This window comes from Gallinula chloropus (genome assembly GCF_964237585.1).
Source record: "Gallinula chloropus genome assembly, chromosome: 5".
NCBI lineage: Eukaryota > Metazoa > Chordata > Aves > Gruiformes > Rallidae > Gallinula > Gallinula chloropus.
This window is the reverse complement of record NC_140090.1, coordinates 25417337-25435741: the sequence shown is the minus strand read 5'-3', so window position 1 is coordinate 25435741 and position 18405 is coordinate 25417337. Positions and strand designations below refer to the sequence as shown.

Sequence of the window (18405 nt, the reverse complement as noted above, 5' to 3'; positions counted from 1 at the left end):
TAGGGACAAGTACTATTTCAGGCTCTTGGATTGTTGTCCTGGGACTGTCGTTTACTGCGTATTTGTGTAGCTCCCACCAGGCTACCTTCCAGCTGTATAATAGTTTCAATTGTGAAGGTACTGACAGACCTATAGATAACATCTTAATGCATGTTTAAAGGCTGAAGATCTGAGCATATATAAAAGTGGAAAGTATTCTTTAGTCTCACTTAAACAATCTACTTTCACTATTTCAGTAACATACCTTGTCAACATCCTTTTTGTTGAATAATTGCATCTGGGGCATTGGGTTGTGGGCACTGGAAAGTGAAAAGCTCTAGAACCAGTGCTCAGTGAGGTGGAGAAAATGTATTTGAAAATAATCTTAACCTCTGCTAGAGATGTGATAATAAACCTGCTTCAAAATAGAAAGCTTGCAGGACAAAATAATGACTTCTTGCGTACAGAGTGTGATATATTGCCAACTTACTATTTTTGAGCTCTGTGATTTGTCACAAATGCATGGATTTCTCTGTTAAGCAACAACTCTCCAATTTGGAACCTTACTTGTTGGAAGTGGTCTTTGGTTCATGTTGTAGAGCATTAAAAAAAAAAAAAAGTAGTATTAATTGGCTTCCAGTAAGACTTTTGTTTGCTTTGTAGGTATGAAGCGTCCATTAAGTCCTGACCACGTCTTTGATGATGGGATTATGAATCAACCAGCTGTTCTACGGAGCTTTGAAGAAAAAGGACTGAGGAATGACAGGCAGGACTATCAATTAAGCAAAGAAAAAAAGAAGATACTGTTTTCCTTCTGTGACGTGTGCAATATACAGCTGAACTCTGCAGCACAAGCTCAAGTTCATTACAACGGCAAGTCTCATCTGAAGAGAGTAAAGCAGCTGAATAATGGAAAACTCCCTACAAGTACAGCTCCAACCACTTTGTTTGCAAGTACAAGCACAGGTATGTGATTAGTATGAGAGACTCTGTTTTGGTCAAGAGATCTGAGGAAGCTTTTTACCTACCCAAAGCTACCTTACCTACCCAATATAAACATTAAATTTAACAATAATAGTTAATGATTCTGCCATTTTCAGAATTACTGGTGTATTTCTTTTACTGTGAAACCAACTTGTCTGAAGGCAATATTGCAGTAATGTGTGATTAATGGCTGTGTTGGGCCTTGTGTAGTTGAGAGACCATCTATTTAAAAGTAGCTGTTGTAAGTTCAAATAGTCATGTATTTTGTCTTCCGCTTTTGTTCCCAAAACAAAGTTCTGGAAGAATGCAATGGGTACAGGAGAAACTTTAAAAAGAGATGTGGTGGTGGGAAGGGGAGAAAATGTGGAATTTACAGGCACAGCCCTTTAATTCTTTCTGCTTTCAGTGGTCTGGGTTTCACTCACTCTCATTCCAGTGAGAAGAAATTTGAAATAATTCTTTTACTTACTGGGCAAAACAAAGGCCCCAAATACATGGGCAAATTGCATTTAACAGGCGAACTTTAAAAGTGCAAAGCCTATAATGCTCTTTTTTAAAAAAATATATATAAATTCAGTAATAGCTCATAGCTATTCTGAGGAAAATGTGGTATTGCCTGACTTCTCTATGCATATAAAACAGTGAACACATGGAACAAATAATTCAGTTGGAATGGAACAGGCCAGAAGGGTTCGTCAAGATGATCTGGTTCCAACCCCCTGCTATGGGCAGGGACACCCTCCATTAAACCAGGTTGCCCAAAGCCCCATCCAACCTGGCCTTGAATGCTGTCAGGGAGGGGGCCAGCCACAGCTTCTCTGGTAAACCTCTGGAGGTTTCTGTGTGTTGTTTTTTTAATAGAAACAGGTGCACTAGAAAAGGATTCAGATTTCTCTTTTTTTTCAGTTTTGATTTTTGCTAATTTATGTTTGTTTAAAACCAAGTAGTGTAAGGGTGTCACTTTGGTAAGACCCAGTATCCTAAAGATTAAATCCCTATTGAGTAACACCTAAGTTACTTAATTGTGTGCATTATCAATTTTAATTCCTCTGTGTGCTGATGTGAAAACATTTGAAACTTGTGCACTGTATTTTTTAGCTGGACCACTGCACTTGATATCTTTGCAGTCATTCCTGGGGATGGCAGCTGATGCTCTGGCACCCTTGCTCAAAGAATGCTGGGATGCTGAGAATATTTTACACTTGCTGGAACACATGTTTTGGGGTTACTGTACAGCTTAGGAGTTGAAATTCATGTTTCTTTGACCTTTTTTCACTAATCTCTATATTAGACTATATCCCAGTTATTTACTGGTTATGCTGGTCTATCCAGTGCATGTTGAAATAGGATTCTGTTTTCATAGCTGGAGAGTGTTTGTTTCATAGCATTTAAAAGAAAGAAGTGCCTTACGTAGGTAGCTTGTTATTACTATTGCACAGACAATTTAATATACTGCTTAAGTGCCAGTAGGAGAACAAGATTTACTGAAATGTAGTTCTCAAACAAAACTTTCCCAGAATAAGTAGAAATTAATTTTCTTATAAATTGGCATTACCCAGGCTCAGTTTTAATCCATGTGCTCTGGAGTGTTATTACCCCTTGTGATGGGAGTCTGTCTTTCCCATTTCTTTGGCTGACATTGTAAACAGAACTAATTGTGCAAGTGGTAAGAGAAAAATTAAATTAATTTTACTTCACCAGTGAACAGAATTTATTCCATGTGTAAAGGAAGAAAATATCCTCTCTCATACTTCACTCTCATAACTACATCCCTTTCTAATGAGCCATATAGTGAACAGTTCAGCAGACCTCAGGAAACTCAGTGAAGGCTCCCGCTACCTGTGGTAGCAGTTTTCCTCTGTCTTCATAAGAGGAGTGTGAAAGTAACAATATTCCTGTTGGAAAATAAAGTGACAGTAAAATCATGACTGCAAGTATTCATTGACAGTACAGAAACCAGGGTTGCAGACCTGCCAGAACTGTCTTAATGCTGTGTGACAGGAAAGATCTGTGTATCACCACTGCCTCCAGCCTCCTTGGCTCTTGGTGGACTTTCTTCCAAATGGGGAGAAATGCAAAGGAATCATAAGACATATATTCCCTGTATATATGAGACATATATTCCTCCTCTTCTGAGGTCCTCTCCACAACAGGTGTTAGGATGTTGTAAAGCATCCTTTTAATTGTTGACTTGCACTGTGTTTTACACCTATAATCTCAACCTGTTGATTGGAACCATAGGTAATGGTCCTGTACCGCTCTTGAAGCATTTACTGAGATTTGGTAACTGTAGGATTCCAGGTCTTGGCAGTAACACTGTACAATGTATAGATGAGAGGGGTTACAAAGTTAATGTCTAAATATGTTTTACTTTGTATTTGAGTAAGGATACGACTGTCATAGAATTTCAAAAGGTGTTTAGCAACTTAGTTTTCTAAAAAGCCTACCGTGCTTCTCTAGACTGTTTGTTTCTTTTGGTGCTTCCACCTCATTACTGAAACCTTGAAGCTATTTTGCTGTTGTACCTGTATGGGCAATTTGAGTTACTACACAGTAAGTAAAATTGCATATAAAGTTAAATTTACAGCTGTCTGTTTTAATGTCTTAATTTGGTCAGTATAAATTAATTAAATTAGAAGGCTTTGGTGATTTGATCCACTCATGGAACTCCTAATTTTCTTTATATTGGTGTTAAAAATTATGTGCGTGGAGAAAACAGTGTTCTGCAGGAAAAGTATATTGCACACCATGTCAGAGCCATCACTGTTGCTTGTGTTAGTGATTATTCATTGCCATTTGTACCCATCCTGCCTTATTGCAGCTCAGGTTTGTCAGCAGTACCGTTCCCAAGGGCCCTCACTACCTATGTGCTAGGCTTATCTGATGTACGGCCTGGCTTCTGCCAGAAGGAAATAAATGAAGTTTCAGGAAAAAAAGTATGCACTTGCTTCTGCAGCTTGAATTGGAAATTCACAGAATCACTAGGCTGGTAAAGGGCCATTCTCTACTGAACCATATCCCTGAGCACCTCATCTACCCATCTTTCAAATACACCCAGGGCTGGTGCCTCAACCCCATCCCTGGGCAGCCGATTCCAAAGGGCGATAACCCTTTTGGTGAAGAATTTTTTTCCTAATGTCCAATCTGAACCTGCTCTGTCGCAGCTTGAGTCTATTTCCCCTCATCCTATCGCCTGTTGCTTGGGTGAAGAGACCAACACCTACCTCTCTCCAACCTCTTTTCAGGTAATTGTAGGCAGCAATAAGGTTTCCTCTCAGCCTCCTCTTCTCCAGGCTAAACATCTCCAGCTCCCTCAGCCACTCCTCACAAGGTTTGATCTCCAGCCCCCTCACCAGCCTTGTTGCCCTTCTTGTAGTGGGGAGCCCAGAACTGGACACAGTACTCAAGGTGCAGCCGCACCAATGCTGAGTACAGGGGCACAGTCACTTGCCTGGACCTGCTGGCCACTCTCCTCCTGATACAAGCCGGGATGCTCTTGGCCTTTTTAGCCACCTGCACACACTGCTGGTTGATATTCAGTCGTCAGCCAACCAACACCCCCAGGTCCTGTTCTGCTAGGCAGCTTTTTAGCCACTCAAATTATTTTCCTGTAAGTAGGAAAAGAAAGGGTCGTTTCTTGCAGCCGTGGGGAAATGTATTTTGGAGAGGGGCTGTTTAAAAGCTTTTCAGCAGCATGTCTGGCTGGAGCCGCAGCAGCCACCGCCGGCGTGGGTCAGGTCACAGCTCCGCCAGGTACCGAACCCCCGCCTGCCCCCCGAAAACAAGGAAAGCAAGGGCTGAGGGATCGCCCTTCAGAGGGGCAGGAAGCAATCTTCAGAGCACGGAAGAACGTGGCAACTTACGGTGATTCTCCTGGTTCCTAGCCCGCAGGCAGCCCCGCGCTGGGGCGGTGAGGGCCGGGGCGGCGCGGCGCTTCGCGGGGGCTGCGGGGCCGCTCGGCCGCCACGAGGTGGCGCTGCAGCCCGGGCACTGAGCTGCTGACCCGCGCTCCGCTTCTGGCCGCGCTCACGGAGCGAGCTGGCCGCAGGGGTAGCGCCGAGCTCTTCGCTAACGCGCGCCGCGGCCGGCTTCCTGGAGGATTCCTTGTATTCCTCACAGTTCCCCTTGGGAAACAAAACAGGTTTGTGCCACGAGCCCTGATGGCTTGTTCCCTGGGCTGGTATCGCGCTGTGAATCTCCTGGTTCTCTCTCCTTTGCCCCCATGCGAACGTGGAAGGGTTGATGCAGTTTTAGGAACGAGCGTGCTAGAAATCGCTGTTGAAATCCAGAGTTTACCCATTTCCAGGGATCTGTAGGGTAGACTTTTATTACACAAAGTGCCCCAACTACCTGAGCGGGCAAGGCAGAATCACTTTTTCCTGGTCCTGCTCTTGAAATCTCTGGCCTCATGGGACGGTTTTGGCGATGTTGCGGCTCCCTGTGCTCTGACTCTCTGTAGGGAACAGTCCTGCAAGTTACTGTGTTCCCTGTGACACTGAGGACATAACCAAAGGATGATCTCCTGTGAGATGATCAACACTCAGCTGTGTGACCTGGCTCACAGCAGTGACAGCCAGGGATTCGCTAAACTAGCAAAATAAATGCGTAAATGTCTAGACATGTTCATGACTTCAGTCATAAAAAAGGCTTAGTAATGCTAGTGCAAGGGAGAAGGTAAAGCTGCAGTCTTGGACATGGAAGGAGAACAAGGGAGGGTGGACAGGGCAGATTTTCTTTGCTTTTGACAACACAGAACTGCTTTGCTACCTTGTGTTATGCCATATTAAGTTGAAGTTGAGGCATTCTTTCAGGTTAATGGAGGCTGGGAGGCTTGCAGTTAACGTACTTGGAGTTATCCTGCAAAGGATCCACGGACTATATAGCGAACTTGCATGTTAGTTTGCCAAATGTCTAGATTTAGGAAGTCTCAATAGTGTCTTCAGTTATGTCAAATGAAAAGGACCTTCTTAAGCATTGATTTAGATTAATAACTAATTTTCTAGAAATTTGGCTTTTTCTTTCAAAAAGTAAAACTGACTACTGGTAGGTGTTGAGAAATTCTCCTGAAAATATTCCAGCTAGCCTTAAATCCACACAAACCAAACTTTGACCTGGTGCATGTGAAGAAGAGTTGGGGTGGGGGTTTTTGTGAGTTGTTTTTTTGGTGGGTGTTTGTTTTTGGTTTTTTTCAGGATCTGAATTACCTTTCCAGGTGACTAGGTCAGTGCAGGATAAACTAATGGTCTGCCACACAGAAAGAGAATTACTTGGATTTCAGTAGAGTTTTTCCTGTGGTGGTTAATTGTCAGAAGCAGCTGATCTTAAATGGAGGTCTCTGTATGTAGGTTTGAATCTTTAGCTGGGCCCCGACAAGCTTTTTGGCAGCTAGCTTAGCTGCCATCTAAGACTTCTTTCTGCCAACTTCATGGAAAACAGCATTTTTGCTTACTTTAAGCCTTGTGATTGAAATCTTCAAAATCCTTATTTGTTGTACATTTTTCTAGAAAAAGAACAAGGATAATCTGACTTCTATTACAGAAGATCTTTATGAATTGTTCTGCCATGTACTCACAGGAATACCAAGCAGCAACCAAAAGTATCTTGCAAAAGTTTGAGAGATGAATCCTACTAAATGCCTATGTATATAGCTATAGGGAAAAGGAGGAAGAGGATGGTAGGAAGTACTGTGAGCTTATTCTTTCTTGTGTTATGGCAAAGCCTTTTTTAAACTTGTAGAAGGAAGGTCAGTGCTTTTTCTGCCTTGAACATCTGCTGCCTCCAGGATGACTTTTTGGAAAGAAGTTTGAAAAAAGTCTCTGCTGTGGGGGCTCAAGGTGGAGCAATGCCTTGGGACTTTCTCCCTCTGCTCGCCCCCCCAAGTGAAAGAAAGTTGCTCCCCATTTTTATATCCTATTTTGCTACTCTATTTGGAAAAAATATTAGAGCTACATTCCTGTAATGCAAATGAGGTTAGTAAGCTGTGGAGAAACTGTTAGGATTTCACCTTTCATTAGAGGGTATGTTGACTACTTACTTGGTGGTCTTTTGAACTAAACTGCATTTGGTAGGTGATTCCACATTCTTCCCATCACTTGAATATCTTCCACACTGACTCATAATAATATATTATCAGTCAGCTAATGTAATGTTACATATTATTGTTTTTCTTATAATACAAAATTTGTTTATGATGTGATTGCTATTTTTCTTTTGCAGCAGTCATCACTAGCTGCTCTGAAAAGGGGCTTTAATATAATGTTTTGGTGCACTTGATAGTCCTTACAAAATGCTGCTAATGAGAGTTAATTTCAAGGGGCAGAGCTGACATTGAAGATAGCTTCTTGTTTGCTAACAACTGCAAGCTGTATCTGTAATACTTGGTTTTGCATTTGAGTAGCTGCACTGTGAAAGTATTGCTAAAATTCATAAAAATAAGTATATATGTGTACTTGTAATGTTCAAGAAGGAAAAAAAAAAGAAAATTGTGACATTGAGGTGTTTGTTTTTATGTCACTGACAAATTGCATTAGAACAAAACAGTAAAAAATACCCTTGTGGAAAAAAGAAGACCCAACCTTTTTTGACATAGGTAAAGGTTATCAGTATTCATTTGTAGCCTCCACTTCATCCTCTTGGAGATGGGGAACATATAAATGACACTTGAAAACAAGCAAATGTGGCTACTATGGAAAAAAATACCAGTTTATGGGGTGTGGTGCTTTGGGTGGAGTAAGGAAGGGTTTCAAAGTAAAATTGGCTACCACGGTTGGCACACTTTGCCACTAGTTCACATAAATATATTTTTGTATTAAAATTCCCTGAAAAATTCCTTTAAGGAAGAGAATTTAACCTGCCTTCAGTGGCAGTCATGCTGTGGTAATGAACCAGCACATAAGATGTCAGAGAATCGTAAGTTCCAAGGTATCTAAAACCAAAAATATAGCTGCTCACCAGGCATCTCAGAATGAGAATCACTGCAGGATTGGTGATGACAGAACTTCTTCTCAGGTTGGGGGGAGTCTCTCTTGTGGCCTAAAGAGCTGCTGAAGTTAGTTGAGTTTGTATTGCTGCAAGGATTTCTTTGTGTCTTTGAAGGATGTGATCCACAGTTTGCAGGTGTAGGCAGCTGAGATGAGAAGGGGGTCTATAAATACAGAATCATTGTTTTTATTCAGTGCACGTGTCCAACAATGTTTTAAAATGTATTTAAAAGTATTAAAACTGTGTTGAAATGACCAAAAAAATAAAATAATACTAAGTCAAGCTTGTTTATTATTTTTATCTTTCAAAAGTAAATCGGATACTCTCTCTGTACGGGAAGTATCCTCATCTGGGATAAGATCCTGCCAAAATTTCTCTCATAGCAGTCTCATGACAGAGTAGTATATTTGGATAATTGTACAGGTATTATAATAACAACTCCTCTGTCTTTCTGTTTCGTTGCAAACTTAACCTAGCAGTGATTACATCTGATTCTTATTGTACTGTGGGTGTGAGTATGCACAGCAGCACACATGCCCTCTTACCTTTTTTGGGAAAGAAAATATATGAAGTACCTGAAAAGACAAAGAAGATTTACATAGTGGGAAGTCTTGTGTGGGAGTAGGAAGAGCATGAATTTAATAAGCCATGGAAATTTTTCATAGTAAGTAATTAAAAATTATTGGTGTTGAAAGACAAAGGCATTGGTCATGTAATGTCATGCTGTTGTTGATTCCTTTTCTGTGCAAATACTTAATCTGCTGGACTGTGCAGGTATTTGCTGGGTCAGTATTCTAAAATTTTTTATCCAAATATTTATGCTTGTCCTGAATAGATATCCTGTTTGTTTATATGTAATAGACTTTGTCTGTTTTGTGGTTAAAAAGTACTTATTTGTTCATTTGCATAATTGTAAATTAATCTTATTTAGAAAAGCTGCAAGGAATCATTAATTTTTATTGCTGTATTTTTTTTCCCCAATAACGAGCCTCATCAGAATACAGGCTACTGAATCTCCTCTGTCTTGTGTTCATTGTAGAAAAGACAGAGCTATTTTTAACATTTACACAGTCTAGATAGACGATTCTTCGTTCTCTGTGCTTTGGAGCTGAATCTGTGGAGCCTTTCATAATCGTATCCTTTTTTCTTTTCTTCTTTTAATGGTTTGTTTGAATTTGATCACTGTGGCTGATTCCATGCATTGATAATGAAAGCTTGGGTTGCCTGTTTCTCAGCATAAATTCACCTCAGACTTCTACTTTGACAGTGCTCTGTTTCGGTACGCATGAAGATACAGAACTGAAATTGCTTTGCTTTCTTTACAAATGACTCAGAGTGTGCTTGTCCTTCCCTAAAATGTTGCCAGCGTGTGAAGGATTTTCAATGAGCAATGCAATAAGCCGGCATCTGGGAAGGTTTGAGGCTGCACTGGTATAACAGTGTACTGTCACACGGATGATCAGGGCTGGAGCCAAGTCTCTGTAGCACCGTAGATCATATTGGTCACATACTGGAAGTTTTGTTTATGTAACTTGGTTGCTGTCGAAGCTGCTTAAATAGTATTGCCATAATGTGGAGTGGACTTCCCAGTAGAGGTAAGCACGATTTTTATTATTAAACTGAATTGAATTGCTCTGTGATACGATATTAAGAGTGGATGCTTACATGCTTGGCATTATTTCTGTGTGCTTGTCACTTTGTATTTTAGTTATTCCAGTGGAAAGGGTAAGAAAAATGGCAAGGCATATAATGCATGTTTTTCTTATTTCAGTATTAAAAGTAACTCTAAATATGTGGCAAGTTCCCTTTCCTTGCTTGCTGCTTGCAGAGGGCGTCTTTCCAGTAGGTGACTTCCTATGCATTTCAAATGTTTTTGGAACATGTCAGCGATGCTGTATTATTGTTAGAGAAAGAAGCTAATTAGCAGTGTGACTAAATACCTCTTACCAGAGCTTGCTTTCTGGCTTGTTAAATCTCAAATTATAGTTATAATGATATGCAAAATAGAAGAGCTGTTGGAATCTCCGGATAAACTAAGAAAGTAAAGAATGAAATAAATTGTATACTGGATTTGACATCTTGTGTGTGTCTGTCATTGTTAATATTAAAAGTTATGACCTGTCATGCCCAGGATTGCTTCCAGTAATTCATTTGCACTGACAGTTTGCTTTGAGAAGGGTATAAAATCACTATTGCTAACCAGTTAAATTTGAGGTTAGTGCAGTAAGTTTTATTTAAGGGAAAAGATACTGTGCTAAAGGTAGCTTGTGGAGTCCTAGTAGTAAATCTTTAAGCTCGAAAGAAGCATTATCATAGGCTAAATGGACTTTGTACCTAGGTGTTTAAAAAAAGAAAAGTTTTTTGATGGAGCATTTCACCTATAGCAGAACACAAAAAATTCAGTTCAACAGTTACTTATTAAACACTGCTGTTCTGCAAATGTGTTTAGTTTGTGGTGAGACCTGCTATGATTGTATTTGTGTTTGCTGATAGTTCTTTTAACAAAAGAAGGAAAGATGCTGAGAAATATTTATTGAAATGTTTTTCTTGCTTACTATAGAAATGTCTGTGCTTACTATGTAAAGACTGCTGTGGTTGGTTTTTTTTTATGAGGAACTAGGACAGCTCATGTGTTTTCCTGCTAAATATATTTATGAGGCAGCTGTTTTATAGCTTTCAGCTCTAAAGTTATAGATAAGTGTGTATTTGTTTGACAGAAGATTCGAGAATTTCCATTTACTGCCAGTACATGTAAAGCTTGGCTAAGCAGACTGCATCAGGAGCACACACCACTTGTATTAGCCAATCTGTCTTTGCAAGTCCCAGGGCCACTATCTTGCTAGAAGCCACTGTGTGCTTTTGAAAGCATGAAATTAGTTTTATACTGAGCACATGGTTTCTCATTTAGCAGTTCTTTTTATGGTAATGGTCAATTTATGGTTCAGTGCCAGAATTTTGGTGTTCTGTCAAAGCTGATAGCTTCTGCGAAGGTGTTCTTTGGAGATAAAAACAAACAAACCCTGAAACAACACCCCCACCCAAAAGAAAGGGGAGGAAAAAAACCAAAAAAGAAAAAAAACAATAGCAAGGCTCCTAGGGAGACCCTAGTACAGGCGAGTTCCCCCTGGTGACCTGAACTACTCAAATGTCTGCCTTTTGGAGTTATTTTGTTGTAGTCTTTCAGATAACATTTTTAAGCATATATTTGTCATTCATGTCATTCCTTGTCACCCTCTTCCTCTCTGTACAGAGCTCTATAATCACTTTGCAATAAACTTTTTCGTGGCAGGGAAAATTACTATTGCTCAGTGCTAATTTGCTCCGGGTGATTATTTAATGATCAAGGACAAAATAGGCTTGAAAAATATATATGAAGCACAGTAAACAGTCGGGAGAGATGCTTTTTTAAAAAGCAATTTTTGAACACGTTACAAAATTTGCTCTTTGGAAATCCATAGGAATGAGTGATTAGTAAATACCTTTGTAAAACCTCCTTTAATACGTGTAATTTGTGAATTGATGAGCCAACTTTCTTAGCTGTGTTTCATTGTTAGAAGAGGGTGTTCTAACCCTGTGGGATTGTGAACTTTCCACTCACTATCATCTATCTTTAACCACCTTAATCTTCCACTAATGTGCACTCTTAAGACTTCACTTGGCTTACTTCATCCAGCTTAAGTTAGTATTGTGTTGTTTATTAGGTAAGTTTAGGTTGTGTTGCTTTTAATACAGTTCTCCATACTTGTGACTTGATCCTGCAGTAAGCATTTTTTTATGATACAATATTTGCTTCTTTGCTCAGTTCTTTCTTCAAGGGACAAAAGTTGACATTGCATTTTGTGTGGAAGATGTGGAGGGCTTTAGAACTGGTAAAGTTTATTCTCTTAAGGGCTGAGGAGAGTCCCTGATCAGCTGCTGATATGCCTCCCAGGGAGAGAAACTGGAAGCCATTGCTTCAACAAGCTTGCTTAAGAAGTAAACTTGCGGTGGTGTACCAATTTTTTATTACTCCATCATTATGGACAACAAAGACAAGTAGAAGTGGTGGAGACTATTGCTACTTGTTGAAGATGCTTGGAAGGTGCAGCAGAGTATCACTTCAGCAGAGCTTCTTTCTCAATGGTATGTTGTTTTCTCCTGTAGTCATGAAATAGATGCAGACTGACAGCTTGGTTTTTATCCTGCTTTAAAAAAAGGAAATAATTGCTGTCATTTTAGGACCTTTGAATAAATTTTCTTGCTATTCTTCAGTGTGTGTTTAAAGGCTACCAGGCAGAAAGATTGTAACAAACATTTGGAAAACAATGTGTGACATGTCACTACCATGACATATAAAACTTGTTTTATTTCTTTGTGCTTGAGCTAGAATGCCTTTCCTTATTCTTTTATTTTTTGGGGGGTCCTTTTTATCCGTGCTTTTTATCTCTATGAATACAAGCTTGTCACACTTCAAGCTGGCTAGTTCTTTGTTCCAAGACATTGTTTGTAAGGTGCTTTCAGCTTCAAAAATCTTGTATCCTCTTCCAAGTGTCTTTATTGCTGCATATTTCCCCTCCTGTCGTTTCACATTGGTAGGTAAAGCGAGAAGCAAGATCTGGTGTGCTCGTTACACTGGGCAAAATGACTTCGCTTCCTGGTAGGGAGCTCTACTGTTTCAGAGCCCTTTCTAGATCAGATTGCCAGTCGTCACATGGCACCATAATTTTAATTTCTTCTCCTTTAGAAGACATCAATGCTAATGTATAGTTATCTTTTGCAGTTTGAGAGCCTTTTGGGGATAGCAGCTTTACTTCTACAAGGTTAATTACAAGGAGATTTTGAAGAAGCAGATGCTTTAAGCTGCAAGGAAAAATTATTGGGGAAGTGGTGTGAGGTTGTGAGCAATTCCATGCTGATCGCTTGACTTTGGGACCCAAGTTTTAGCCAAGCTCTCTGTGGAAATTTTGAATTTTCTTTTTTTAGTGAAGGTCACTGATGATTCCTGCCAGAGGAGCTGAGCAAACTGAGAACTGTAGTGTTCACTGAGGCAGCCTTGTTGAAATCCTATTGCTGAAGCTGGAGTTTACATATGTTTTTCCCTGTCTATAGGCTGAAGAGCCAGAGATGTTCTGGAGGTCTCGCCCAGAATGTTCAGCCAAGAAATTGTGTTTTTTCATTTGACTTCTGTTAGATTCTGAGCAGTGCTTGTAACATGTCTTTGAAGGGAAAATGAAATGAGTAACTTCCCTCTTTCATATGTGCTGTAAGGTTTTTTGGTTTTTTTTTTTTGGAAGTGAGTAGAGCAGGGTACTTCCTGATCTGTATGGGTGTAAGGGAAGGGCTTTTGATTTTGACATCAGCAGTTAGGGCAGATGAAAGGCTAAATTCCTTAGCTTTGTGTAGGTCCAAGGATAACCCTCAAAACATTTTGTGCCTGTGACAGCAGTACAGATCTCAGGAGGAGATGAGGAAGTCTCTTCAACTCTGTGACTAGAGAAATACAGCTTCTTTAAAGACTGGGATTTTCAAATTCAGATAGTGTGTTATAGGAGCTACCTGAGGGAAAGAACATGATGGTGAAAGCTCAGTGGGCAAAAACTTTCCTGGTAGGCAACTTGTGGAAGTCTCAGACTTTTGACAAGAATTTGTGATACGATGCATTTGGTGATATCACTTGTGTATGTGGGTGCTCTGGATAGTGCATGAGATCTGTGTTCAGATCACCTGTGATCAAGTGATTAAAGGGTTTTCCTGGGTCTAGGGACTTCTGGGGGGGATTATTGGGGTGAGCTTGTTTTTGGATTTTTTTTTGTTTTGTTGGCTGTGCACTTAGATAATGTTTATACTCTTACAGAGCTAGAAGAAGAGATGGAGAGAGCAAGTCTCCAGTGTGCTTGTTTCCCTTTTGCTCACTTTTGTCATGACATAATTAGAAGTCAGAACATAGCACCTGGAAGTTTCTGACTGCCAGGGGCCTCCATTTCCTTTCTTTAGGATACTTCGTAGTAGAGGGAGCAGAGAGAGGAAGGGGAAGGTAGAAACTGAAGAAGGAATTTCTTAAAATTTGTCTGTCTTTCCACTCAAACTGGATTCTCATCTTTGCATATGTGCAGTCTCCTCTCGCTAAGCCTAGGCTGCTTGCAGTGATGGCAACCTGAAATGTTATGTTTCATAGCAGGTAGGATGAAGCCATAGTTCTGGGACTGAGTGTTTAAATGTGAACAGAAAAGAAGGCTTTTTTTTATCAGCAGAGCACACTTAAATGGAACATGGAGGAAATAAAGAGGTGAGGAAGATTTCTAGGCTTTAGAGTGGTACATCTGGATAAAGAGTCACAAAAATCACTTCATCAAGAAAAAGCAGGCTAGTTGGAAACAGCTGAAGGTTATTGTTAGGAATTGCAATTAGTGTATTGTGGCCAGCTTTGTTAGTGGTACCATTGAAGTCTGATATGTCTCTAGTAAGGTCCTGAATATTAAAATCCATCCTCTATGAGCTTCCTCTGTTTAAGGAAGCATAAATAGCATTTGGCACCTGGGTACCCAGGTTACTTCTGAAAATAAGATTTAAGCTTTTCAGTCACTTTGGCTGGTGAGGAGGGCATATACTTTGAGAAAAGCCAGATCTGGAACACCAGAAATTTATTTGCTGGCAATTAAATCATCACTAAAATTCTCAAGGTTTGTTATTTGTTTGGAGTTTTTTTAATAGAATTGATTCTAAACAAATTTTATATGAAAGTAATGTAGTACCAGATTTGTTTTGTTAATAACTACTGACAAAAAAAGGAAAAACTTGGCAGAAAAAAGTAAAAATATTTTTTCGCCTTTTTTTAATTTTGTCATTTGGAAACACTTGTTCATTTTATACTAACAAGTATTTCCTCTCCAAGGGGAAAAAAATCTCTTTTTTTAATTTTTATTTTTCTCCTTTGGAACAAACAAGTCAAATTACTTTGTTTTATGTATTTATTCAAATTACCTTTGCTGGGAAAAAAAAATTAAGTTGACATTGTTCTCTAATTGTATATTAGACTTCTACCCTGAGAATTATGGTTACAGCATTGGTACCAATGCCATTGGTTTTCTTCTGTAGACAATGTTTCTCAACTGGACAATCAATGAAGCTTAAAATCCGAATCAGTAAAGTAATAATTTACTAGCAGCTAATGATTTAAGTCTTTAATCCAGCTATGCATTGTAAGGAAATACCCATTGAAATCTCAGTTGCAAAGCTGTTTACTTAAATACTTTATAAATGCTCAAATTTTAAAAAAAAATATTTTGTTGCAAATAGTCAGTGTTTGGTACTTAAAGTAATTTGCATGCTTTGCTAACAATTATTCAGTTAACAGGCAGAAAATGCCTGTTGCTTAAGTGTTTCAGGATACCCACTAGGAAAGAAGTGTGAAAATGTAAGCTGTATAATCTATGAAAAAATTAGTTTGAAAGATGTATCGTACTTATTATATAACACAAAACCCCCTGGATTGAATAAACTCTCATGCAATTTGCTAACTATAGCTATATAAGTGTAGGTTTTAATTTATAAACAGATGTTGGATTTGTAAACAGTTGTCAAATAGTTTGACCAGCTTTTACCCCAGACTATCCTGTTGTGTTCACAACGTGATATTTATTCATTCATCAAACCCAAGTTTATTTCAGTCTTCTGATAAATGGGACAAAACAGCATGAGCTGTTGCAAGAGCAGATGAAAGCTGCTGGGCTTTTCCCTGCTTTGAAGGGGCTGTGCAGCCTTAACATGTGGCTGCTCTTTCCCCTCTCATGCACGTGCTCTCCTTGTGTTAAAGATGTTGGTGGCTTGGTGGTGAAAAGGGAGATATTTGGGTTAGAGCTTAAGTATGATGGACCAATTAGCTCAAGAAGTAAATTAAAATTAAGAGGAAGGAATCTGTGATAGCAGAAAGCATTGCTGCAACCTGGTGCATGAAACGGAATAGTGATGTGGCTGGAATCAGGGAGTTTCAGACTTTTCAAGGGCCAACTACCCTTATCTGAGACTTTAGTGATGATCAGTCATGCACCTGAGGTTAAACACTCGTGTGACATGTTCACAGGTTGTTGGTTATGGCTCATGAACAGGAGCTGGAATGGGGGCAGAAGAAAATGCAACTTGTGGCCATTGAAAACTCCATCTTAATGTTGCTTTAAATGAATATGGAAAGTAACACATAATGTTTCTGGGGACAGGCCTAAAGAAGTACTGCTTGAGATGGACACTGTTCAGTGTTTTGTTTTGTGGGTTTTTGTGGGGTGTTTTTTTAAGGTTTTGAGTGTTTTCCCTTTCTGGCTGCTAGTTTGATCAGTTCCCTTATTTTCCTGCTGCAAGTGAAGCTGATGTGAGTTGTGCAGTGGTGCGGTGCTCTGCCCCAGAAGGTGGGGGATGCTGAAGCATGCCAGGGTTTTGCTCCCATCAACTGTGCTTGCAAACTGGAAGTGAAGTTGAGCACAGCTGAAGAGGCAAATTGCCAGACTGTGAACTCTGTGGTGTAATTGGGGTTTCTGTGGTGGTTATTTTTTTGTTTAAAACGTTTTTTGAAACTTAGGAAACCTTGTGGAGAAAATGTTTTGATTAAAAAAATAATTCTGAAGAAATGTGTGAACATTTTACTTAATTTTGTGTCGCTTTACATTTTTTATAGTGAGAGATTAATATCTTAAATATGGTGTACTTCACCTTTTTATCTGTGATTAGAAACAAAATTTAACATAGCAAACTTTTTTATTATTCAGACGTGTCCATTTCATGCACAATACGTATATTACTGAACTAAACAAAATCTACAAGGTTAAAAATATCTTTACAAAAATATTTGTCAGGTGTTTTAATTGTCATTGTTTCAAGTCAAACTCTTAGACACCTTTACAGAAGCCTCTTTTAAAGGGAAGCTGCTTTGACTTTTTTAATTGTTGCTGTAGGTTTGTTTGTCGTGGTCTTTTAAAGAAAAGAAATACATTTGAATGTAGGTCAATCTGTTGAATACCAAGCGTTGCTAAAATGTAAAGCCTATTTGAAATAGGAGCTACAGATTTCAATCATATTTTATGTTGAGACTTCAATGGTAGAAGGAAAGAGATGGTTTTAGTGGATAATGGTCCCATCTGTTGCACGTTACTGCACTGGACATCTAACCTGTCAAAGACAGGGCATGCTTACAATTGTAATGTCCTTATTTTTCGCTTAATTTCTAGGGAGGTTGTGGAATGACAGACACATTTTGACTGCCTTAGAGTAAATGAAGTTCTCTTTCCATCAGTTTACAGTTTTAACTCTAAAGTATTCATTATGATTATTCAGACTATAAGTCAGTGGATGAATTGGGCAGATAAAGCTATCAGTACTTTAAAAGTATTTCTTCTTTTTGCTCACTTGAAAATTTGGGGTTGCTTTGATAGATGGCAAGCACACTACCCTGTCTGCTTCAGGTTGTCCCTTTGCAAGGTGGATGCAATGCATCAAAGTTTCTGTAACTGCTTTAAACAACTAAGATAAGAATCCTAATCACAGGAATTTTCATGCATTAATTGAATAACTCTGTAGAGGAGAACAGGAATGTGTTCTTTGTGCCAGCTGCTGATTAGCCATCTGTTCGACTGCTCCGAGTCGAAGGGTGTGGGTTACCTGGAGGGGAGCTGATCCAGCCCCTCAGAAGGAGGATGTACCTCACTTGTTCAACAGCAATTTCTTTGTGGCAAAAGCATACTGCTGGAAAAACATTGGGAGTTCATAATGACCAGAGAAGTTTTCTGTGTACAAGACAGGGAGCTTGAGTGGAATCTGCATGAAAAATGGCAATTTTTATTCTGTCTTGAGCGTTCAAAACCATGTAGCTAGAAGTGATAAATCCTAAGCTGTGTGAGAAATAGCAGCTTTTAGTAGGTAGCTGAGTGGTGATAATCTGCAAGAAACTGATGTACTACTGTAAATATACTACCTATCCTGAAATTGAAATCCCTTTACTGACTATGTTATTTTCTAGGCCATCTATTGGATGAACATGTTGTTTATTGCTTACCTTTAAGAGTGCTGTAGGGTCAGTAGAAGGTTTCAGGTGCTAGGTAGTTGTTAGAGCAACAACCAGTAACAGGGTAGACACATGGTGGAGGTTTCTCTTTTTTTCCCTCTTTTTTTTTTTTCTTTTTTTTTTTTCTTTTTTTTTTTCTTTTTTTCCCCCCTTTAAACTTACCCTACTCCTCCTTTGATCTCTCCTCCAGAAGTTAGTGCAACATGACCATTCTGTTGTGCAGCCATCAGCTGCCAGAGTGAAGTCTGAGGGGACATCTACCAATTAACTGAAAATAATGAGAAAAATCTTGGTAGCAAGTTCGCTTTGATTAGTGTAACAAGAAATTTGGAAGTCAACATATTTGTAAGCTGTGGATGGTCTAGCCTGACTCTTCTGATACAAACAAAATGAGAATCAGTGTGTCCACTGGGGCTGATAGACTCTGCGGACCA

The 18405-nt window shown here is 39.3% G+C and overlaps 1 protein-coding gene across 1 annotated transcript in view; it reads left to right on the top strand.

Annotated features, from left to right (window-relative positions):
* ZNF385B (zinc finger protein 385B) overlaps positions 1–18405 on the top strand; it is a gene marked incomplete at its 5' end in the record, with an annotated part of 142317 nt that overhangs the window by 9340 nt on the left and 114572 nt on the right. The window contains 1 exon segment of the mRNA XM_084265061.1: positions 643–945. Within this exon segment, the coding sequence (XP_084121187.1) occupies positions 643–945 (303 nt within the window).